The sequence below is a fragment of the Lagopus muta genome, chromosome Z, assembly GCF_023343835.1.
Source record: "Lagopus muta isolate bLagMut1 chromosome Z, bLagMut1 primary, whole genome shotgun sequence".
In the NCBI taxonomy this organism is placed as follows: Eukaryota; Metazoa; Chordata; class Aves; order Galliformes; family Phasianidae; genus Lagopus; species Lagopus muta.
In genome coordinates, this window is record NC_064472.1 from 66875342 (window position 1) to 66898824 (window position 23483).

At 59.4% G+C, this 23483-nt stretch overlaps 1 protein-coding gene across 1 annotated transcript; it reads left to right on the forward strand.

The window, feature by feature from the left end:
• The first annotated feature begins 621 nt into the window (after positions 1 to 621).
• Positions 622 to 23174, forward strand: LOC125686784 (maestro heat-like repeat-containing protein family member 7). The gene is made up of 18 exons (XM_048931209.1): positions 622 to 681; positions 15683 to 15769; positions 16393 to 16497; positions 16860 to 17040; positions 17280 to 17371; positions 17831 to 17980; positions 18170 to 18315; positions 18431 to 18569; positions 18808 to 18989; positions 19073 to 19210; positions 19560 to 19674; positions 20056 to 20208; positions 20714 to 20890; positions 21271 to 21426; positions 21690 to 21791; positions 22066 to 22168; positions 22479 to 22538; positions 22834 to 23174. Exons 2-18 carry the CDS (start codon positions 15755 to 15757, stop codon positions 23013 to 23015), a joined length of 2196 nt encoding a protein of 731 aa, XP_048787166.1. The 5' UTR covers positions 622 to 681; positions 15683 to 15754; the 3' UTR covers positions 23016 to 23174.
• The last annotated feature ends 309 nt before the right edge of the window (positions 23175 to 23483 follow it).

Below are 23483 nucleotides of genomic sequence, written 5' to 3' on the forward strand. Positions count from 1 at the left end.
CTCTCACTCTTCCCGTTCGTCTCCTCGACTGTCAGGAGCTGGACGCGAGGACGAGCTTCCTGGCCTCCCTCCGTACCGTCTGCAGACTGCGGCTGGAGGGGAGGTACCTGGCCGACGGCAAGCTGGACGCGCAGCACGAGGTGAGGGGCACCCGGCGAGGCTGAAGGAAGGGGCCGAGCTGGCCGTACGCCGGCCCGGCGGTGCGAACGGGGACGAGTGGGACAGGTCTCTTTGGGCGCAGAGCTACCTGCCGGCCACGGGGCTCCTGCCTCGGGTGCCGGTGTCGGCGCGGGGACAGCGGTGCTGTGCACCCTCGTGCTGGCTACCGGCAGCGCCCGAGTCCCAGCTCAGCTGCGCCATCCGTCTCTCTCCAGGTGCTACTGCGAAAGAAGTTCCCCCGCTACTGCCACCCGCTGATGTGCCTGGGCAGGCACGCCGTGCTCGCCATCACTGCAAGGAGGCAAGTGCCCCAGAGCCCGGCTGTGCAAGGGCCTCTCCACAGTAAGGGCCTGACAGCAGCAGGCATGCCCCAGCTGCCAGCATCCAACAGGCATTTCCTCTCCTTGCAGCACTGAGATCACAGCCCAGATCCAACAGCACCTCAGCCCCTGTGTTAGCTACATCTGCTTTCTCGCCGAACAGGAGAAACAGATCAGCTTTGACGCTTCTCTCTGCGATGAGGTAAGAGCTGGCTGTGCTACAGAGAGCCTGCCAGCCAATTCTGCACGCTTTTTCCAGTTAGCTTTGGCTGCTGGAAGGAGACAGCCAAGGCAGACCCGGAGGCACCACAGGGCAGGCTCCTGGCACCGTATGGTGGCTGAATTCTGCTTCAGGTGGCAGGAGTTGAAGCCAGCTTCCTGCAAAAAAAGGGCAAGCAAAAGTGCACACCTGCTCTGTTCTTCTTGCAGGTGCTGCGAGCTCTGGACAGCGTGCTGCATGTGCTGCTGCGTCTTCCGCCACGCTCCGCCACCCTCAACCTGATGATCATCTTGCAGGTCTGGCACGTGCAGAGAGCAAGGCTCACAGGGGCTCTTCCTCCAGAGAGAAGGGATGCTCTGGGGTGGGCACCGCATCCCAGAAAGAGGCACAGAAAGCGGGCAATGGGGTGGGGACGCAACCACCTGAAGCCCAGTGGTTTGCACCTGAGCAGCGGAAGGCCGCTGAGTGCCCTTCCCAGACCCCGCAGCGGCGGCTGGCACTGCTGACCCACTGCCCTCCTTTGCCTGCCTCGGGGATGCTCTTTGTGCCAGATGTCAGCAAGGCCGAGGTCTGCTGGGATGTGGCCACCATGCAAAGGGAGCTCAGCCTTGAAACGCTCTTCTTCTGGCCGCTGAGGGCACCCAGCAGCATGCCAGCCCCAAAGCCCTTCCCTCTTGGAGAAGGGGCAGAGCCATTTTGTAGGAGCTGAGGGTGGGGATAATGATCGGTGACCGCAGCAGGTCTCCGCTGGGGCAGCCATTCCTGAGGCTGCCAGGAGGCCGGGCCTCCATTCCAGGCTCTTCTCCTGTTCAGGGGAAGCCTGGGCACCTTGTCAGTGCCCCGCCAGTTGCCCGGCACAGCGGCCACTTCAGGAGCTGCCATTGCATCTGTGGTTGACCAACAGCTTTTGTCTTCTCAGGCCCTGCTGCCCTGCGCCAAATCTGAGTGGCTGAGAGTGCGCCAGTGTGCCATGGGGAGGATTGCCAACCTGAGCAAAGTCCTAGTCCCTGCTTCTCTGATAGCGGTAAGGAGCCAGAGAGACGGGCGGCGTTTAACCCCCTTCTTGCCCCTTCCTGGTGCCCCAGTAAGCTGGTAGCTCTGGGCTCCCTGCAAGACCAGCAGGTCTGGGACAGAGTCCCCCACACACCAAAATCCAGCAGCCACTCAAAACCCTTCAACAGTTCCCACCAAAGACAGTCCGTGTGCTCCTCACCTAGATGTGGGTCTGCCACGGGTCGGCCCCTGCGTGGCCCAGGGCAGAGCTGGCCAAAGCGCTGGTGTTCAACTCCTGTGGTGCTCAACCCGCTGCTGGCTCTGGGGGGACAGGGCTTTTGTCCCAGGAGCACCAGTTCAGCCCAGCGACTCTGCCTTTCCTTCGTTCCTCAGAGCTCGCCTCGATACAGTGAAAGCAGGGACAGCGATCGCTCCATACAAAAACAGTCCAAGAAGCTCATGGGGCAGCTGTTGGGGAACCTCATCCTGGGCTGTGCCGAGGAGGACCAGGACATCAGGCGTGACTCTGTGGAGGCTCTGCATGGCATCCACAGGATCCTGGCAATGCGAGAGAGTAAGAGAGGCTGGGATGGGCTGCGGTGCTCCACACAGTAACTTCCAGGCGAGGCAGCGCACCTCTTTGGCCGCCCTCCTTGTCTTGGCGAGTCTGTAGCAGCGGCATGGCAGGGCTGCTTTCCTCCTTCAGAGCAGAAAGCTGGACCTAGCTCTCCTGCCTCGCTGCAGCCTGAGAGGTGCTCTTCTTGCCTTCTCCCCATCAGTCCTACCACTCACTCTCTTACTCCTTCTGCCCAGGTTACAAGTTTGGACATGCCAATCTCCAACTGTATGCGGAGGGTGAATGCTGGGACTTTTTCTGTGCCCAGTATGCTGCTCTGAATACACTGGTAAGCAGCTCGTCCCTTGCTGGGATGCTAGACTCCCCGTGGCAGGAGGCTCATGTGAGCCAATGGGCCAGTAAGTGTGGGCATGAGGCAGGGGCTGTCTCAGCCTCTCAACAATCCGGCTGCAGGGTCCAGCCGTGTCTCAGCAGGGAGTAGCCAAAGACTTTCTCTCGGTGTCAGAGCTGTGATTGCAGCTGTTCTGGCTATTGGTGAGCCCCCGCTGCTTGCAGAGCCAGTGCTCTGTGACCCTGACTCCAGCCCAGCCATGGCTCTGCACAACAGCTCCCTCTCTGCACCCGCTGAGGCTGCAGTCAGCTCAGCGCTGGGCTCCCCTGGGGCACAGCACCAGTGCTGCCCTGGGTCTCTCCTCCTCTCCAGAGCCACCCTTGCTGCTGCTCACATGTGCCCCATCACCATTAAACACAGTGCATCTGACCTTATCTCCCTTCCTCCTTCCCACAGGTAGTGGGCAGCTGGCTCTGCCCCAGCGAGATGGGAGACTTCATCCTAACCATCCTGCAGGGCATAACGCAGCCAAGGGTCTCTGACACCGACGTGGTTGCCAGGACATTGGATGCGGTCCTGAAAGATGCGGACCGTCAGCTCTCGAACGTAAGCACTTCTCAGCCAGATTGCCCTGTGCTTTTGCCCTCTGCGGGGCTTCCCCTGACCTGAGAGTGGAGCCTGGGAGCTTGGCTGGCTTTTCAGACCGGTGAAGCGCCACAGGAGGGAAGCAGCAGTACCCCCTGGCAGCTGGGGCTGTGGCTGTGCTCCATCTCAGTGCCCTTGTGTCTCCTCCAGATGCCACTGATCGTGCAGAGCATCTATGACCACCTCACGTCGGACTGTGAGGAGTCGCTCCGGGACATCGCGATCCGGACCCTTCAGCAGATGACTCGCTTGAACCCACAGTGTGTGGTCAGCTCCGTGCTGCGTGACATCCCATGGTGCGACACTTGCGGGGCCCGCCCACCTCATGATGGCTCAAGACCCTTGGGGCCAGCACAGGCCAAGGGATGGTGGCTGGGGCAGTCCCTGACACAGCGTGCTTCATCTCTGCAGGTCTTCTGCAATCATGTGGCAGACGATGGTCTCCGAACCCAGCCTTGCAGAGGTCGTGCTGGAGACCCTGCTGCAGAAATGGCCAAAGCCCAAGCACGATGGCCTTGGCCCGGGCCACAACTGCACCGGTTACCTGGCAGTGAGTTTCTGGATGACACCTCGCTCACCCCTGGCAGGGCTGCATTCCCCACGCCTCCTCTCTCCTCACTCCCTTTCCCTTCCTTACTGTCTCCTCCCTCCTCCCCCCTGCAGCCCCACCGCAGCCCTTTGTCCTCTCTTTCCTTGCCCCTCGAACCCCAGCATGTCACCCCATGGGCTTGGGCAGCACGGCAGGGGCAGCTGTACCCTGAGGGCCATCCTTGGCTGCTTCCTGCAGATAAGTCACGCCCTGCACGCGATCCTCCATCTGCCCTCCACTGAAGACTCTGCTTGGCAGCTGATCCACAAGCTGTACGTAGGGATGCTCTTCCAGATCTTCTTCATGCTGCAGTGCAAACAGCGTGGCTGCTTCAGTCCGATCGCCAGTGATGAGGACATGTCGCCTGTGAACATCATCAGGTGCTCCATCCCCGCTGCCGGGTCTCTGCCCCAGGCTCAGAGCCAGGGCTTCCTGTGTGACGCACGCTTTGCTGTGTCCGCAGGCATGCGGTGGAGAGCATGAGAGCTCTTTTCCAGCACCTGAGGAGTGACGGTCTGGTGGAGGACATCGAGCAGCAGGGTGGCTGGGACATGCTTATGAGCCTTGACACCTACCACACAGGCGTGGCTGTGCTGACCAGGTGAGAGCCTCCCCACTTGTCCCTGTCTCCCCAGCTCTTTTGCCCTGGAGAGGGGCTGCTGTTGCCTGGTGAGAAAGGACTTGCAGGGCCTGTCACCTCCCAGAGCGCCCTTTCCCTGCGCACTGCTGGCTGCAGCTATTGCCGGGGCTGGCTCCGCATGCAGTGCCGCGGCCTGTGCCGGAGATGTGTGGCAGAGCAGCCAGAAGGGTGGCCTTCGAGCCAATGAAGAGCCCAGGGACTTGGGAAGCTGAGGTGGCCAGCAGCGGGCACCTGTGGGAAGACCGCAAGTTGTTCGTAAGCGAGGCTTCTCAGCAAACTGAGTGCATCTCTGCGTTCTTTCCCTGACCAGGGCGCTGCGAAGCACAGCACCGCTCTGCTGTCCCAGTGTGTTTGAAGAAACAGTCACAACTCTCGCGCACAGACAGGAGCACAAGGAGATCGGGACCATGGCTGTGTTCGCTGAGGTGGGCCTAGAGGCGAGCGGTGCCTCCTGGAGGTGCCTCTGCCTTAGTCTGTGTGGCAGAGTGGGGAGGGTCAGGTTGCATGTCCACAGAGCAGGGCCGCTCTCTCCGCTGGGGACAGCCCTGCCCCGAGGCCTTTTCCCCACGAGGCTGAGGAAAAGGGTGGAAGCACATGCATTTGGTGCAGCTCCTGAGAGCGAGAGCGAGAGGCTGCACATGGCTGTGAGGGCAGGAGCAGCAGGAAGGGAGCTGCTGTGCTGCCACGAGACGGAACTGTGGCTGGCCCTTGGCCTCCTGCCCTGGGCCTTGAGGGGGGGCGGCAGTTCATCACATGGATCCTGCCGACGAGGACGGCCTCTCATGGTACTGCTGGGTGTGTTTCAGCTGCTGGAGTGCGTTAACGTCACTGACATCGTGGAGTATGTTAATGGCTACAGAATCCCGAGCCTGCTCCAGTCACACCTGAAGAGTCAGAACTCAGTGCTGCGTGACTTGGCTACCACCAGCCTGGTCAGGCTGTCTGTGATACCCGAGATGGTGAGTGGGTGGCACTGAGACAAAGGGATGGCAAAGAGGGCCTGCAGCCCAGCCCCAGGTAGCGGTGCCCACATAGGCTTGCCTGGACTTTGTCCATAATACTGAGAGGTGTCAGCTGTGCTACTGCCCCACTGCCTTTTTCATCAGCCATTGAGGGCTGCACTGACACCAATGGTTGCTTTGGGAGCCAAAGGCAGCAGCCCTCCATCCCATCCCACCCCACCCCACCCCATCCCACCCCACCCCACCCCATCCCATCCCACCCCATCCCATCCCATCCCACCCCATCCCATCCCATCCCATCCCATCCCATCCCATCCCATCCCATCCCATCCCATCCCATCCCATCCCATCCCATCCCATCCCATCCCACGGGACACTGTGTGCTCAGATCCGGCCCCAAACAGGTCTCTGCCCTGGGCTGTGCGGTCTGTAAGCAGAGGTGTTCTGCTGGGGCGGTGCTTGGGGTTTCTGAAGAAGAAATGCTGTGTTTGCCACAGGCAGTAACTCTGCAAGACCTGCTGCCAGAGATCACGGAGCAACTGCAAGATGCCCACAGCATCATCGGTGTGAAGTCTGTGACTGTCCTCCACAACATGCTGCACCTGGCAGACCGACAGAAGGCGGTGCCCACTGCCCTGCAGCTGCCTGAGCTCCTGCTGCCCTTCTTCTTAAACGTAAGGCCAGCGGGGGAGCGGGAGGCTTGGAAGTATGGTTGCGGGGTGTATGAGCGCGTGGTGTGTGCCTAACTGGACTGGCCTACGAATTCTCCTCTTCCCACCACAGTGCCTGGCTGTGTGCAGGAAACCTTTTGCTTGGTGCTTCTCAGGCTGTCGTGCTGGGGCAGCCCCTCCCGTGCGGAGCCCTGCAGATGCACGGCTTTGACGGTGTACAGCTGTGCAATGGTGCTGCTTGCACAGCTGGCTTTTTGCAGCTCCCTGCTGTGAGCGGGAGAGCCACAAACGTTTGGGTCCCTGTTGGCCAGCCCACCCCCTTGCTCGACCTTGGCTTGGAGGAGGCAGGACTCAGTTCTGTGTCTCTTGTTCTGTGTCACCAGGAGTCCGCCCAGACAAGGCAGCGCTCCATCCTTCTCTGTAAGGATGCCATGGAGGTTGCAGGGGACACCCACACAGTGGAGATGAAGAAGGAAGTGCGCAACATCCTCGTGCCTCTCTTCTTCCACCTGCATGACGAAGACCAGAGCGTGGCTCAGGTGGGCATTTCTAAACTGCACGGTCACTGGAGGAAGCAGGTGCTGACAGCCCTCAGGATGGCCTGGGCATTGGCAGCACCCAGTGCCGGAGATGGTGGTTGGCCCATGCCCCTGCCTGAGCGCAGAACAGATACCTTTCCCCAGCTGCTGCATCTTCCTTCTCACCAGAGCCCAGGAAAGCCCCGAGCCGTGGCAAGGTGCAGGACGCACCGGCCCTGTTTGGCAGGCACTGAAGGCATCTCCTGGTCTCTGTTCCTCTGCAGGCCTCCTGGGAAGCCCTTCTTTGTGCCGCCAAGCTGCTGAAACACAGGCACCTCAGCTATCTGCTGAAGACAGCGCAGCCGCAGAGGATCGGCGAGTGCCTGGTAAGGACAAGTGCCCCAGAGCTCCTGAGACCCGGCCCAGATGAGGCCTGCCAGGCCTGGCCCAGGGTGCGGGGCCAGTGCCCGTGCCTCTACCACAGCTTCATGCTGAAGGGCACAGCCTGCTGCCGTTCACATACCCCTTCCCCTCAAGTGCCCGGCAGCTCGGGCTCTTGTCCGGCCTCCTTTCCCTCGCGGAGGCCCGTGCCATGCACGGCCCTTGCCTGCCCGAGGGGAAGAAACTGCGCCAGCCCCATCCATGTGTGCTGTCTTCCAGCTGGTGGGCCACGGCAGCAGAGCAGATCAGTTCCTGGAGCAGAGCCTGTCCTACCTGTGCAGCCCCCAGGAACCACTGCAAGTGGCAGCCGTCAGGTTCATTGGTAAGCCATGAACCCCGACCCTTCTGTGCCCCGCAGCAGCTCGGCCCCAGCACGTGCTGCTGCTGGCTGAGCCACGTGCCCGCGGAGCTGTGCTGGCCCAAGGCGGGGGCCGGGGTCTCGAGGGGCTCCCTGCTGCCCTCCCGCAGCCCTGCCTGTGCAGCGGGTGGCGGTGGGAGCCTTGCTGGGTGCCTTGGAGCCTCTCAGGTTGCTGCAGTCGTGGGTGCGTGGCCAGGCCAGCAGGGATGCTGGGGGAACTGTGCTGGAGAGGTGGGCTGGCCAGCGGGATTTGTGACGGGCTGTGTGTGTCTAGGGCTTGCCGGGCGACACCTGAGAAATGGGCGTGAGGAGAAGCTGAACACCACCATTGAGGGTGAGTGAGGGCAGCGTGGGGGTCAAAGCAGTGTGGCAGGGAGAAGAAAAGGCCCTGGGCAGCGAGCTGCAATCCCGGTCCCGATCCAGGAGCGCTCTGCAACCTCTGCGGACAAGGGGCAGTGCGGGCAAAGCAGCGAGCGTTTGCTGCCAGCCCCTCTGCAGCTGACCCCGCTGTCTCCCTGCTCCGTTCTGGCCCTGGGAAGAGCTGGGTGGGGTGGCTACAGAGGAGAGTTTCCTGGCTTGCTTTGCACAGATGAGGGCTCTGATCTCCACTCTGTTCTCTTCCACATCAGCCCTGAGAAGTTTGGAGAGCACCAGCAGCCCTTCTGTTTCCATCCTGCTGGCTGAAACCATCCAGCTCCTGAGAACAACGCCTGTAATCAGCACCCAGCAAGCTCTTTGTTACCGGCTCAGAAGTGTGTGGGAGAGGAGGCTGCACTCCCTAAGAGCTGTCTTGCTGTGCTACTCTGGCTGAGCTCAGGGCTGCCCCCAGCTCCAGCCCTGAGGCCCTGCACACCCCTTCGTGTGCTCCTTGCTGGCTCCTCTGCTGGCTTCCCTGAAAGACAGCCAGCCTTCTTGCTTCACCGTGCTGTTACTGAAGGAAACCAGTGCACCATCATCTTCACTCGCAGTAGGGAAGCTTTGTCTTTACATCTACATCTATGTGTTAACATCTATTTACTGATACAGAATAAACATCATCTGTATTATTCATGCAGCGTAGGTATCGTGTGATTTAACACCCTCGCTGAGTCACGAGGCTGCTTTCTAAGCTCCCTGAAGCGTGGGGCAAGGAGCCTCTAGGTCCAGCTGAATCCACTCCTACTTGCGGGGCCGATCAACGGTTTGTGTCTGCGGGATCACAGGAACACAGTCAACCTAAGCTAAACTCTTAGCGAAGCTGACAGAGCCTAAACAAAGCATGAGGCGCTTGCTGAGGTCTATATTGGGCAGGCCAGAAGAGGAAGTGTCAAGGGCCTACTGTGAACGTCTTGGTCCTAGAGGGTGCCCTGCAGACCAGCAGTGCTGAGAGCTCTGGCAGCTGGATGAAGATACGGTAGAGAGTGGGACAGCTTCAAAAGCTACTTGACTGTCTCCAGATACAGAAGTTAACCTGCTTTATTTAGTTTTTCTTCACAACGACTTGCAGAGCTGCTCTAGAAGGCAGGGTGGCTGAAAGACTTTCTTATTGCTTCCATGTTACATTAAGCCAGATCAATAAGGCTAAAGCTAGGAAGCTGGCGAATGAACCGTTTGTGGGGGAGAAGGAGTGTGGTAGCACATCTTGACGCCACGCGGGTGGATGTCAGCCCCTTCTGCCATACCTCCAGCATCTGCCTCTGGCGCCATGGGCTGACGTAACAAAATAGGAGGCGTTGCTTTTCTTAAAACACAGAAAGGGCAGCACCAAAACCATCTGGCGTTTCTGTGAAACACCTCAGTCTGTCAGATGGAAGCAGCTGCCATTCTCAGTGAGGTCTCAAGGTGTTTGTCAGAGATTTCGGATACGTTTCTCCTGTGCTTCCTCCTTGGGAACGGGTGCTCACAACTGTGCGTGCGGCCTAAAAGCGGTGACACGAATACAGCATGGTGTTTCTCTCTGCTAAGATAGGGCCACCGCTGCGAAGGCGCCGGGCAGGGACGACTGCACTGCAAGCTGTGCTGGGCCGTGTGGGCCAGGGCCCACGGCTCAGAGCCTGACTTTACCCGTCAGCTCTCAACACGATCGCAGCTGTTTTTCAGAGGCAGCCCTGCGCAATCCCCATTGGTTAATGTCACGGGCTATCCTTAGATATAAGCGCGTGACAAGGGGCACAGCCCCGGGAAGAAGAGGAACAAAAACGGTTACGAACGGTTTGCCGCCACCCGGCCGGCCCCGGGCCACGCGCGTCCGGGAGAGGGGGAAGGGCAGAGAGCTGGCCGGCACTGTTAACAAAGAGAAAACACTACGGCAACGATCTGAGGAGGAAGGGTAATTTACTGAATCGAACTAAAACAGAACGAGAGAGACGAGAGTATCAAAAACTGAGAGTCAAACCACGACAGTGCGAGGAAAGCACGCGCTTTCTCCGCGGCGAGCTGAGCCGGCTGAGCCGGGCCAGACGGAGAGAGGCAGCCGCTCCGGGTCCCGTCCGCAGCTCCACCGCGCTCCTCTGCCCGCCACGTCCTCCGGGGATGCCGCCCCCTCCCCTCCCATGGCGATACTCAAAGAGTCCGCAAAAGACAGTAAAGGGAACCAGCACATTCATGCGTTAACTCCCACTTGTCCACATGATGTTCAGATGTGGAATACTGACCACAAAAATCACGAAACCACAACAGCTAACACCCAGTTAACACTGAGGGCAGCTCCCCAGCCTCTTCTTCCCTGCCTTCTTTCTTCCAAAAGCCTTGTGGCGCTCCGTTGTAGCACCCCAGTGTGGTGGTTCGTCTCACCGCACTGCTGTGATAGGTCACAGTTTTCTGATTGCACTGTAGCTCCTTCTACTTCTTAACCGTGCTGCGTGTGTTGAGGCTTCAGTTGGGCTGTGAGCCCTGTTGCCTTCTTGGAGGAGAGCTGCACCAGTACAAATCTGAGTTTTCTCTAGGCCGTTTCCAAAAGTGACGGTGTTTCCAGGCTCTTCTCTGTCACTTGGAAATACACCCCCATCTCTCTCTATATCCAGTGTGAAGCTGCAATAACCAGCCCAGCCAGCATGCTGCCCAGAATTCTCGCCCCTCCTGGTCAGCTGCATTTCATCCAACCTCAATATGCCTGGTATCTCGAAGTTGTATCCAGGAACACAGTACCCGTAACCCTGAGCAAGACATCATGGATATTAGGAAGAATTTCTTTCCAGAAAGAGCAGTGAGGCGTTGGAACTGGCAGCACAGGCAGGTGGTGCAGTCACCGTCCCGGGAGGTGCTCAGGGAACACGTGGATGTGGCACGGAGGGATATGGTTAGTGGGCATGCTGGGGATGCGCTGATGGTTGGACTTGATGACCTGAGAGGTCTTATCTGTCCCTAATGATTCTACGGCTGTATCACACCACCAGCCATTCACCTGCTGGGTTTGCCTCCTTCTTCCTGGGTCATGGTTGCCCAGCGGGAAGGTTGAGGAGAACACTACCCATCTCCCTTCAGATTCTGTCATCTCCTTGTTGCAGTCTCATGTGACCTGCCTTGAAGGAGAAGGGTTGATAGTAGTTGTCTGTCTTTATCAGGCCCCACGGCCTCCTTCTTCAATTCTCTTTATGAATGCAGATGCCTGGCAGGTAGCAAATCTACTTGGAGAGCTCATCCAGGCGGCAGACGGCTGCCTTGGTGCCTCTCAGCAAGTAGCCTCCAGTTGCTAACACCTTTTGCCTTTTTCTCCTGACACTGGTTTTGAACCAGTGGCGTGGGTCCTTGGCTGGACCGGTTGCACGTGGCTGTAACTTGCTGGCTTCAAACTGTTACCTGCACACCGTCCTCTCGTGTCTTTCTTACCCCACAGGCTCTCAGCTGTTGCTCTGAGCCACTTTAGGGGAAAGGGAGTGGGTCCTCCTCCTATTCCGAGCAGAGATGAGGATCCAGTTTCCTTCATCTTGTGAATTACTGTGGTGTGCCTTCTCAGGGCTGGAAACTAGCTTATCTTCTTTGCCTCACAGGGACTTATGGCAGGGCCATAGGCAGGTCTGCCTGCGTCACTGCACGACGCTAAGCGTCAGTCTCCCTCTGTGTTTCTGAATGAATTAATGAATAACAGCAGGGTATCTGGCAATTGACTCAGTAGCTTTTCTTTCACTCCTATTTAACCTGTCCTGCAGGTTCAGTCTGTGCAGATCATTTAACTCCCACTGCTTTACGTGATGTTATGATGTTTTGAATACCTACAACAAAAATCACAAAACCACAACACTTGCAGTGACAGGCAGCGCACTCTGCAGACCATGCTCCAAGACACACTAGAAGAGAGCAGCTACTGCCTGCTCAACGATGTTTCTTCGTTGAGGTGAGAGCGAGAGGTCGTCCTGCTTGGATGCTCTGCTGGGAGCGGCTCAACTCAGTGCTGGGACTCGCGGGGCTCGTACCCCACCTGTCTGATTCCTGTGCCTGGGAATCTCCCAGTGCGTGGGGTGCTCCTCTGCCGTGCATGTGCCCCGTGTCTTGTTCAGCACCCTGGAAATGGCATTGAAGAGGAGCTGATGCTGGCCGCATGCAAAAGCAGAGGCATTTTGCTTTGCAGTCCTACTTTGGGGGATAGGTGTGCCCAGATCACAACACCCGTGGACAGGGAGACCCCCAGGCACAGGAATCAGATCGGTGGAGACGATAATATAACAACATGAAAGCTGGATCCTCTTGTAGCAAAGTTGGAGACCTTATCTGCGTGAGTGGATGCGCTGTGGAGGACCTCGCAGTTGCCAGAAGGGTTCTCGAAATTCTCGCTGCAGCCAGAGCTCCTGAGTGACTGCACATCTGGTTGACGGTAAAGCAACCGGTGATGGTTTCCCTCAAGTGCCCGGCAGATCGGGCTCTTCTCTGGCCTCCTCTTCCTCCCAGAGGCCTGGCCCGCTTCTGCTGTCTGGCTGTCGGGGCCAGCGGCCTGGCAGGTGGAGGCTGCAGAAGCCCATGCCACGCATGGTGCTTGCCTACCCGAAGGGAAGAGTCTGCGCCAGCTCCATCCATTATGTGCGAGGATTCAATCCATTCATCTTATGGCTGCAGCATTATGTCATTTTGGTGAAAGAGTCATTGAGAAAAGTCATTTTGTAGCCCGCACATCAATTGGGAAAGAGAAAAAAAAATTACATGTTGCAGAGAACATGCTGTCTGGTATCTAAGGAACTTCACGGTACCTTACAATTAGCTGAAAAACTTTTCAGAGCAGAAGCCACTAGGATAGGACACCATAGGTGTTCCATTCCATGGGTCATTTTTGTGGCCCTTGTCTGGACGTGCTCCAGGAGGTTTATATCACTCCTGTACTGAGGACTCCCCGCGCAGTACTCCAGGTGAGGTCTCACCAGTGCAGAGTAGAGAGGCAGGATCACATCCCTCAACCTGCTGGCCACAGTTCCTTTGATGCAGCCTGGGATCTGGTTGGCTTTCTGGGCTGTGAGGGCACACTGCTGGCTCATGTCCATCCTGCCATTCACCATTACCCCCAGGTCTTTTTCACCAGGGTTGCACTCAATCCTTTTGTCCTCTAGCTCGTATTCGACTGCCTCGACTCCGGTGCAAGATCTGGCGCTCGGATTTGTTAAATCTCATGTTGTTCACCTGGGCCCTCTGCTCAGGCCTGTCTAGGTCCCTCTGAATGGCACCCCATCCCTCTGGTGTTGATCGCACCCGCAGCTTGGTGTCATCAGCAATCCTCCCGGGGGTGCACTCAACCCCACTGTAATTGTCAGTGTCACTGATGAAGGGAGGGGACAGCACTTGTCACCGCTCGTCCATCTAGACCCCGAGCCATTGACCACCACTGACCACTCAATCCTTGTTGGAAATATCCAAGTAATTTTGTCTGGACGGTATCTCTGATAAAAGCAGAATTTATTTGCGATTGCAATGGCGGGCGTCCCGCAAGCAGGATCGCACCTATGGATACATCATGACAGCCTTTAGACCCGGTTTTCTCCCCCTTGCCTCCCCCCCTCCTCTGTTTCCCCACTGGCTGGGTACTCCAGGTTCACAATCTTATCAGAAGGTTTACATTTGCTATTTACTTGTTAATTTATTTGTTATCTGGTTAAGTAGAAGGACTCCCAAAAAGAACTATGATAGCAGAGATCATGAAAAAAAAAATAAAATAATAAAAAAAAATTATCCAATTCTAATGCAGAAACAACATTTGATTCCCACAGAGGGAAGTGCCAAACACTCCTCGGGTGCTTTCATCATTGCTGTAATTCTGCACAAGACACCTTTCGATACCACGGCGATGAAAAGCTATGCTAAAGCTTAAGGCAGCAATGTGACAGAGGCGCTGTGAAAGGGGAGTGCATCAGAGAGGGTGTGTTTGTGTAGTGCCTGGGGCCATATCCAGCCTGGACTTTCAGCGAGACAGTTCAGGTGCCCGAAGGTGGACAGCCTCGTGGCAATCCTCGGGCAGTGGGCAGCGCAAACACTGTGGCGCAGGTGATGGCACAAAAGGGCCTTTGTGACGTCCACTGAACGCCTGGGGCTACCCAGGCACGGCACGGCAGCCCCTCAGTGTCCAGGAGGACAGCGACGGGACTGCACGGGAGCAGCGGGGCTCGCGGAGGAGCCCCCAGTTCTACCGATAGCGTTCCCCCAGAGTCCCGGCTCTTGCGTTCCCCGGGGACAGAGATGGATAGCCGAGAGTCGTTCGAGGAGACCCGCGGTCTCCAGACCGGTGAGTACGCGGGCGGCACCGGGCCCGGCCAGCCGCAGCCCCGGCTCCGGGCTCCGCGGCGGGCTGCGGTCGGGGCTCGACGGGGGCCGTGTGCCACGGCGGCGCCGTGCCAGCCGCTACACGTGGAGCCCGCCCGGCGAGCGAGGCTTTGAGTCGGGCTGGGCGGGACCGCGGCCAGGGAGCGCACCCTGCTCGACGCCGGGAGCCTCGTTCCTCGCTCCGCCAGGGGAAGAGCGGGTACCGGCGCCGGAGCCGACGCGTGGCTCCCCGTCTGCGGGGCGGCGGCAACGGAGCCGGAGAGGGCGCGGCTTTTCCCTGCGCCTCCCGCCCTCGCCCCAAGCTCTCCACGCTCCTTCTTTAACAGATGACGCTGCCGCTGCCTTCGGCGTCGAGCAGCTGGATGACAAGGAGAAGGAGGACTGCAAGTTCTTCTGGTCCTTCCTCGCCAGCCGGGAAAAGGTAACGATGTCCGACTTCGTCGGCCGGGAAAAGGTAACGATGTCCGACTTCGTCGGCGCGAGGCTCTGCCCGCCGCTCCTAGCCGGGTGCCGCCGTGCTTGCTGCCCGCACCCAGGCTCTCGGAGCGCGGCTGGCCGCGCACAGCTGCTGCCCTCCCTGCCCCCCGCAACACCGCTGCACCCCCTCCGCGCAGCGGCCCCGCTGCCCGCGCCCTCTCACTCTTCCCGTTCGTCTCCTCGACTGTCAGGAGCTGGACGCGAGGACGAGCTTCCTGGCCTCCCTCCGTACCGTCTGCAGACTGCGGCTGGAGGGGAGGTACCTGGCCGACGGCAAGCTGGACGCGGAGCACGAGGTGAGGGGCACCCGGCGAGGCTGAAGGAAGGGGCCGAGCTGGCCGTACGCCGGCCCGGCGGTGCGAACGGGGACGAGTGGGACAGGTCTCTTTGGGCGCAGAGCTACCTGCCGGCCACGGGGCTCCTGCCTCGGGTGCCGGTGTCGGCGCGGGGACAGCGGTGCTGTGCACCCTCGTGCTGGCTACCGGCAGCGCCCGAGTCCCAGCTCAGCTGCGCCATCCGTCTCTCTCCAGGTGCTACTGCGAAAGAAGTTCCCCCGCTACTGCCACCCGCTGATGTGCCTGGGCAGGCACGCCGTGCTCGCCATCACTGCAAGGAGGCAAGTGCCCCAGAGCCCGGCTGTGCAAGGGCCTCTCCACAGTAAGGGCCTGACAGCAGCAGGCATGCCCCAGCTGCCAGCATCCAACAGGCATTTCCTCTCCTTGCAGCACTGAGATCACAGCCCAGATCCAACAGCACCTCAGCCCCTGTGTTAGCTACATCTGCTTTCTCGCCGAACAGGAGAAACAGATCAGCTTTGACGCTTCTCTCTGCGATGAGGTAAGAGCTGGCTGTGCTACAGAGAGCCTGCCAGCCAATTCTGCACGCTTTTTCCAGTTAGCTTTGGCTGCTGGAAGGAGACAGCCAAGGCAGACCCGGAGGCACCACAGGGCAGGCTCCTGGCACCGTATGCTGGCTGAATTCTGCTTCAGGTGGCAGGAGTTGAAGCCAGCTTCCTGCAAAAAAAGGGCAAGCAAAAGTGCACACCTGCTCTGTTCTTCTTGCAGGTGCTGCAAGCTCTGGACAGCGTGCTGCATGTGCTGCTGCGTCTTCCGCCACACTCCGCCACCCTCAACCTGATGATCATCTTGCAGGTCTGGCACGTGCAGAGAGTAAGGCTCACAGGGGCTCTTCCTCCAGAGAGAAGGGATGCTCTGGGGTGGGCACCGCATCCCAGAAAGCGGCACAGAAAGCGGGCAATGGGGTGGGGACGCAACCACCTGAAGCCCAGTGGTTTGCACCTGAGCAGCGGAAGGCCGCTGAGTGCCCTTCCCAGACCCCGCAGCGGCGGCTGGCACTGCTGACCCACTGCCCTCCTTTGCCTGCCTCGGGGATGCTCTTTGTGCCAGATGTCAGCAAGGCCGAGGTCTGCTGGGATGTGGCCACCATGCAAAGGGAGCTCAGCCTTGAAACGCTCTTCTTCTGGCCGCTGAGGGCACCCAGCAGCATGCCAGCCCCAAAGCCCTTCCCTCTTGGAGAAGGGGCAGAGCCATTTTGTAGGAGCTGAGGGTGGGGATAATGATCAGTGACCGCAGCAGGTCTCCGCTGGGGCAGCCATTCCTGAGGCTGCCAGGAGGCCGGGCCTCCATTCCAGGCTCTTCTCCTGTTCAGGGGAAGCCTGGGCACCTTGTCAGTGCCCCACCAGTTGCCCGGCACAGCGGCCACTTCAGGAGCTGCCATTGCATCTGTGGTTGACCAACAGCTTTTGTCTTCTCAGGCCCTGCTGCCCTGCGCCAAATCTGAGTGGCTGAGAGTGCGCCAGTGTGCCATGGGGAGGATTGCCAACCTGAGCAAAGTCCTAGTCCCTGCTTCTCTGATAGCGGTAAGGAGCCAGAGAGACGGGCAGCGTTTAACCCCCTTCTTGCCCCTTCCTGGTGCCCCAGTAAGCTGGTAGCTCTGGGCTCCCTGCAAGACCAGCAGGTCTGGGACAGAGTCCCCCACACACCAAAATCCAGCAGCCACTCAAAACCCTTCAACAGTTCCCACCAAAGACAGTCCGTGTGCTCCTCACCTAGATGTGGGTCTGCCACGGGTCGGCCCCTGCGTGGCCCAGGGCAGAGCTGGCCAAAGCGCTGGTGTTCAACTCCTGTGGTGCTCAACCCGCTGCTGGCTCTGGGGGGACAGGGCTTTTGTCCCAGGAGCACCAGTTCAGCCCAGCGACTCTGCCTTTCCTTCATTCCTCAGAGCTCGCCTCGATACAGTGAAAGCAGGGACAGCGATCGCTCCATACAAAAACAGTCCAAGAAGCTCATGGGGCAGCTGTTGGGGAACCTCATCCTGGGCTGTGCCGAGGAGGACCAGGACATCAGGCGTGACTCTGTGGAGGCTCTGCATGGCATCCACAGGATCCTGGCAATGCGAGAGAGTAAGAGAGGCTGGGATGGGCTGCGGTGCTCCACACAGTAACTTCCAAGCGAGGCAGCGCACCTCTTTGGCCGCCCTCCTTGTCTTGGCGAGTCTGTAGCAGCGGCATGGCAGGGCTGCTTTCCTCCTTCAGAGCAGAAAGCTGGACCTAGCTCTCCTGCCTCGCTGCAGCCTGAGAGGTGCTCTTCTTGCCTTCTCCCCATGGGTCCTACCACTCACTCTCTTACTCCTTCTGCCCAGGTTACAAGTTTGGACATGCCAATCTCCAACTGTATGCGGAGGGTGAATGCTGGGACTTTTTCTGTGCCCAGTATGCTGCTCTGAATACACTGGTAAGCAGCTCGTCCCTTGCTGGGATGCTAGACTCCCCGTGGCAGGAGGCTCATGTGAGCCAATGGGCCAGTAAGTGTGGGCATGAGGCAGGGACTGTCTCAGCCTCTCAACAATCCGGCTGCAGGGTCCAGCCGTGTCTCAGCAGGGAGTAGCCAAAGACTTTCTCTCGGTGTCAGAGCTGTGATTGCAGCTGTTCTGGCTATTGGTGAGCCCCCGCTGCTTGCAGAGCCAGTGCTCTGTGACCCTGACTCCAGCCCAGCCATGGCTCTGCACAACAGCTCCCTCTCTGCACCCGCTGAGGCTGCAGTCAGCTCAGCGCTGGGCTCCCCTGGGGCACAGCGCCAGTGCTGCCCTGGGTCTCTCCCCCTCTCCAGAGCCACCCTCGCTGCTGCTCACATGTGCCCCATCACCATTAAACACAGTGCATCTGGCCTTATCTCCCTTCCTCCTTCCCACAGGTAGTGGGCAGCTGGCTCTGCCCCAGCGAGATGGGAGACTTCATCCTAACCATCCTGCAGGGCATAACGCAGCCAAGGGTCTCTGACACCGACGTGGTTGCCAGGACGTTGGATGCGGTCCTGAAAGATGCGGACCGTCAGCTCTCGAACGTAAGCACTTCTCAGCCAGATTGCCCTGTGCTTTTGCCCTCTGCGGGGCTTCCCCTGACCTGAGAGTGGAGCCTGGGAGCTTGGCTGGCTTTTCAGACCGGTGAAGCGCCACAGGAGGGAAGCAGCAGTACCCCCTGGCAGCTGGGGCTGTGGCTGTGCTCCATCTCAGTGCCCTTGTGTCTCCTCCAGGTGCCACTGATCGTGCAGAGCATCTATGACCACCTCACGTCGGACTGTGAGGAGTCGCTCCGGGACATCGCGATCCGGACCCTTCAGCAGATGACTCGCTTGAACCCACAGTGTGTGGTCAGCTCCGTGCTGCGTGACATCCCATGGTGCGACACTTGCGGGGCCCGCCCACCTCATGATGGCTCAAGACCCTTGGGGCCAGCACAGGCCAAGGGATGGTGGCTGGGGCAGTCCCTGACACAGCGTGCTTCATCTCTGCAGGTCTTCTGCAATCATGTGGCAGACGATGGTCTCCGAACCCAGCCTTGCAGAGGTCGTGCTGGAGACCCTGCTGCAGAAATGGCCAAAGCCCAGGCACGATGGCCTTGGCCCGGGCCACAACTGCACCGGTTACCTGGCAGTGAGTTTCTGGATGACACCTCGCTCACCCCTGGCAGGGCTGCATTCCCCACGCCTCCTCTCTCCTCCACTCCCTTTCCGTTCCTTACTGTCTCCTCCCTCCTCCCCCCTGCAGCCCCTCCGCAGCCCTTTGTCCTCTCTTTCCTTGCCCCTCGAACCCCAGCATGTCACCCCATGGGCTTGGGCAGCACGGCAGGGGCAGCTGTACCCTGAGGGCCATCCTTGGCTGCTTCCTGCAGATAAGTCACGCCCTGCACGCGATCCTCCATCTGCCCTCCACTGAAGACTCTGCTTGGCAGCTGATCCACAAGCTGTACGTAGGGATGCTCTTCCAGATCTTCTTCATGCTGCAGTGCAAACAGCGTGGCTGCTTCAGTCCGATCGCCAATGATGAGGACATGTCGCCTGTGAACATCATCAGGTGCTCCATCCCCGCTGCCGGGTCTCTGCCCCAGGCTCAGAGCCAGGGCTTCCTGTGTGACGCACGCTTTGCTGTGTCCGCAGGCATGCGGTGGAGAGCATGAGAGCTCTTTTCCAGCACCTGAGGAGTGACGGTCTGGTGGAGGACATAGAGCAGCAGGGTGGCTGGGACATGCTTATGAGCCTTGACACCTACCACACAGGCGTGGCTGTGCTGACCAGGTGAGAGCCTCCCCACTTGTCCCTGTCTCCCCAGCTCTTTTCCCCTGGAGAGGGGCTGCTGTTGCCTGGTGAGAAAGGACTTGCAGGGCCTGTCACCTCCCAGAGCGCCCTTTCCCTGCACACTGCTGGCTGCAGCTATTGCCGGGGCTGGCTCCGCATGCAGTGCCGCGGCCTGTGCCGGAGATGTGTGGCAGAGCAGCCAGAAGGGTGGCCTTCGAGCCAATGAAGAGCCCAGGGACTTGGGAAGCTGAGGTGGCCAGCAGCGGGCACCTGTGGGAAGACCGCAAGTTGTTCGTAAGCGAGGCTTCTCAGCAAACTGAGTGCATCTCTGCGTTCTTTCCCTGACCAGGGCGCTGCGAAGCACAGCACTGCTCTGCTGTCCCAGTGTGTTTGAAGAAACAGTCACAACTCTCGCGCACAGACAGGAGCACAAGGAGATCGGGACCATGGCTGTGTTCGCTGAGGTGGGCCTAGAGGCGAGCGGTGCCTCCTGGAGGTGCCTCTGCCTTAGTCTGTGTGGCAGAGTGGGGAGGGTCAGGTTGCATGTCCACAGAGCAGGGCCGCTCTCTCCGCTGGGGACAGCCCTGCCCCGAGGCCTTTTCCCCACGAGGCTGAGGAAAAGGGTGGAAGCACATGCATTTGGTGCAGCTCCTGAGAGCGAGAGCGAGAGGCTGCACATGGCTGTGAGGGCAGGAGCAGCAGGAAGGGAGCTGCTGTGCTGCCACGAGACAGAACTGTGGCTGGCCCTTGGCCTCCTGCCCTGGGCCTTGAGGGGGGGCGGCAGTTCATCACATGGATCCTGCCGACGAGGACGGCCTCTCATGGTACTGCTGGGTGTGTTTCAGCTGCTGCAGTGCGTTAACATCACTGACATCGTGGAGTATGTTAATGGCTACAGCATCCCGAGCCTGCTCCAGTCACACCTGAAGAGTCAGAACTCAGTGCTGCGTGACTTGGCTACCACCAGCCTGGTCAGGCTGTCTGTGATACCCGCGATGGTGAGTGGGTGGCACTGAGACAAAGGGATGGCAAAGAGGGCCTGCAGCCCAGCCCCAGGTAGCGGTGCCCACATAGGCTTGCCTGGACTTTGTCCATAATACTGAGAGGTGTCAGCTGCGCTACTGCCCCACTGCCTTTTTCATCAGCCATTGAGGGCTGCACTGACACCAATGGTTGCTTTGGGAGCCAAAGGCAGCAGCCCTCCATCCCATCCCACCCCACCCCACCCCATCCCATCCCACCCCATCCCATCCCATCCCATCCCATCCCACCCCATCCCATCCCATCCCATCCCACCCCATCCCATCCCATCCCACCCCATCCCATCCCATCCCATCCCATCCCATCCCATCCCATCCCATCCCATCCCATCCCACGGGACACTGTGTGCTCAGATCCGGCCCCAGACAGGTCTCTGCCCTGGGCTGTGCGGTCTGTAAGCAGAGGTGTTCTGCTGGGGCGGTGCTTGGGGTTTCTGAAGAAGAAATGCTGTGTTTGCCACAGGCAGTAACTCTGCAAGACCTGCTGCCAGAGATCACGGAGCAACTGCAAGATGCCCACAGCATCATCGGTGTGAAGTCTGTGACTGTCCTCCACAACATGCTGCACCTGGCAGACCGACAGAAGGCGGTGCCCACTGCCCTGCAGCTGCCTGAGCTCCTGCTGCCCTTCTTCTTAAACGTAAGGCCAGCGGGGGAGCGGGAGGCTTGGAAGTATGGCTGCGGGGCGTATGAGCGCGTGGTGTGTGCCTAACTGGACTGGCCTACGAATTCTCCTCTTCCCACCACAGTGCCTGGCTGTGTGCAGGAAACCTTTTGCTTGGTGCTTCTCAGGCTGTCGTGCTGGGGCAGCCCCTCCCGTGCGGAGCCCTGCAGATGCACGGCTTTGACGGTGTACAGCTGTGCAATGGTGCTGCTTGCACAGCTGGCTTTTTGCAGCTCCCTGCTGTGAGCGGGAGAGCCACAAACGTTTGGGTCCCTGTTGGCCAGCCCACCCCCTTGCTCGACCTTGGCTTGGAGGAGGCAGGACTCAGTTCTGTGTCTCTTGTTCTGTGTCACCAGGAGTCCGCCCAGACAAGGCAGCGCTCCATCCTTCTCTGTAAGGATGCCATGGAGGTTGCAGGGGACACCCACACAGTGGAGATTAAGAAGGAAGTGTGCAACATCCTCGTGCCTCTCTTCTTCCACCTGCATGACGAAGACCAGAGCGTGGCTCAGGTGGGCATTTCTAAACTGCACGGTCACTGGAGGAAGCAGGTGCTGACAGCCCTCAGGATGGCCTGGGCATTGGCAGCACCCAGTGCCGGAGATGGTGGTTGGCCCATGCCCCTGCCTGAGCGCAGAACAGATACCTTTCCCCAGCTGCTGCATCTTCCTTCTCACCAGTGCCCAGGAAAGCCCCGAGCCGTGGCAAGGTGCAGGACGCACCGGCCCTGTTTGGCAGGCACTGAAAGCATCTCCTGGTCTCTGTTCCTCTGCAGGCCTCCTGGGAAGCCCTTCTTTGTGCGGCCAAGCTGCTGAAACACAGGCACCTCAGCTATCTGCTGAAGACAGCGCAGCCGAAGAGGATCGGCGAGTGCCTGGTAAGGACAAGTGCCCCAGAGCTCCTGAGACCCGGCCCAGATTAGGCCTGCCAGGCCTGGCCCAGGGTGCGGGGCCAGTGCCCGTGCCTCTACCACAGCTTCATGCTGAAGGGCACAGCCTGCTGCCGTTCACATACCCCTTCCCCTCAAGTGCCCGGCAGCTCAGGCTCTTCTCCGGCCTCCTTTCCCTCGCGGAGGCCCGTGCCATGCACAGCCCTTGCCTGCCCGAGGGGAAGAAACTGCGCCAGCCCCATCCATGTGTGCTGTCTTCCAGCTGGTGGGCCACGGCAGCAGAGCAGATCAGTTCCTGGAGCAGAGCCTGTCCTACCTGTGCAGCCCCCAGGAACCACTGCAACGGGCAGCCGTCAGGTTCATTGGTAAGCCATGAACCCCGACCCTTCTGTGCCCCGCAGCAGCTCGGCCCCAGCACGTGCTGCTGCTGGCTGAGCCACGTGCCCGCGGAGCTGTGCTGGCCCAAGGCGGGGGCCGGGGTCTCGAGGGGCTCCCTGCTGCCCTCCCGCAGCACTGCCTGTGCAGCGGGTGGCGGTGGGAGCCTTGCTGGGTGCCTTGGAGCCTCTCAGGGTGCTGCAGTCGCGGGTGCGTGGCCAGGCCAGCAGGGATGCTGGGGGAAGTGTGCTGGAGAGGTGGGCTGGCCAGCGGGATTTGTGACGGGCTGTGTGTGTCTAGGGCTTGCCGGGCGACACCTGAGAAATGGGCGTGAGGAGAAGCTGAACACCGCCATTGAGGGTGAGTGAGGGCAGCGTGGGGGTCAAAGCAGTGTGGCAGGGAGAAGAAAAGACCCTGGGCAGCGAGCTGCAATCCCGGTCCCGATCCAGGAGCGCTCTGCAACCTCTGCGGACAAGGGGCAGTGCGGGCAAAGCAGCGAGCGTTTGCTGCCAGCCCCTCTGCAGCTGACCCCGCTGTCTCCCTGCTCCGTTCTGGCCCTGGGAAGAGCTGGGTGGGGTGGCTACAGAGGAGAGTTTCCTGGCTTGCTTTGCACAGATGAGGGCTCTGATCTCCACTCTGTTCTCTTCCACATCAGCCCTGAGAAGTTTGAAGAGCACCAGCAGCCCTTCTGTTTCCATCCTGCTGGCTGAAACCATCCAGCTCCTGAGAACAACGCCTGTAATCAGCACCCAGCAAGCTCTTTGTTACCGGCTCAGAAGTGTGTGGGAGAGGAGGCTGCACTCCCTAAGAGCTGTCTGGCTGTGCTACTCTGGCTGAGCTCAGGGCTGCCCCCAGCTCCAGCCCTGAGGCCCTGCACACCCCTTCGTGTGCTCCTTGCTGGCTCCTCTGCTGGCTTCCCTGAAAGACAGCCAGCCTTCTTGCTTCACCGTGCTGTTACTGAAGGAAACCAGTGCACCATCATCTTCACTCGCAGTAGGGAAGCTTTTGTCTTTACATCTACATCTATGTATTAACATCTATTTACTGATACAGAATAAACATCATCTGTATTATTCATGCAGCGTAGGTATCATGTGATTTAACACCCTCGCTGAGTCACGAGGCTGCTTTCTAAGCTCCCTGAAGCGTGGGGCAAGGAGCCTCTAGGTCCAGCTGAATCCACTCCTACTTGCGGGGCCGATCAACGGTTTGTGTCTGCGGGATCACAGGAACACAGTCAACCTAAGCTAAACTCTTAGCGAAGCTGACAGAGCCTAAACAAACCATGAGGCGCTTGCTGAGGTC

What these genes read in the sequence shown, in the direction of transcription:
- LOC125686784 (XM_048931209.1), top strand. An exon ending in CCATGGCTGTGTTCGCTGAG is followed by an intron (nt 19,675 to 20,055) that starts GTGGGCCTAGAG and finishes GGTGTGTTTCAG; the next exon opens with CTGCTGCAGTGCGTTAACAT. An exon ending in GCTGAACACCGCCATTGAGG is followed by an intron (nt 22,539 to 22,833) that starts GTGAGTGAGGGC and finishes CTTCCACATCAG; the next exon opens with CCCTGAGAAGTTTGAAGAGC.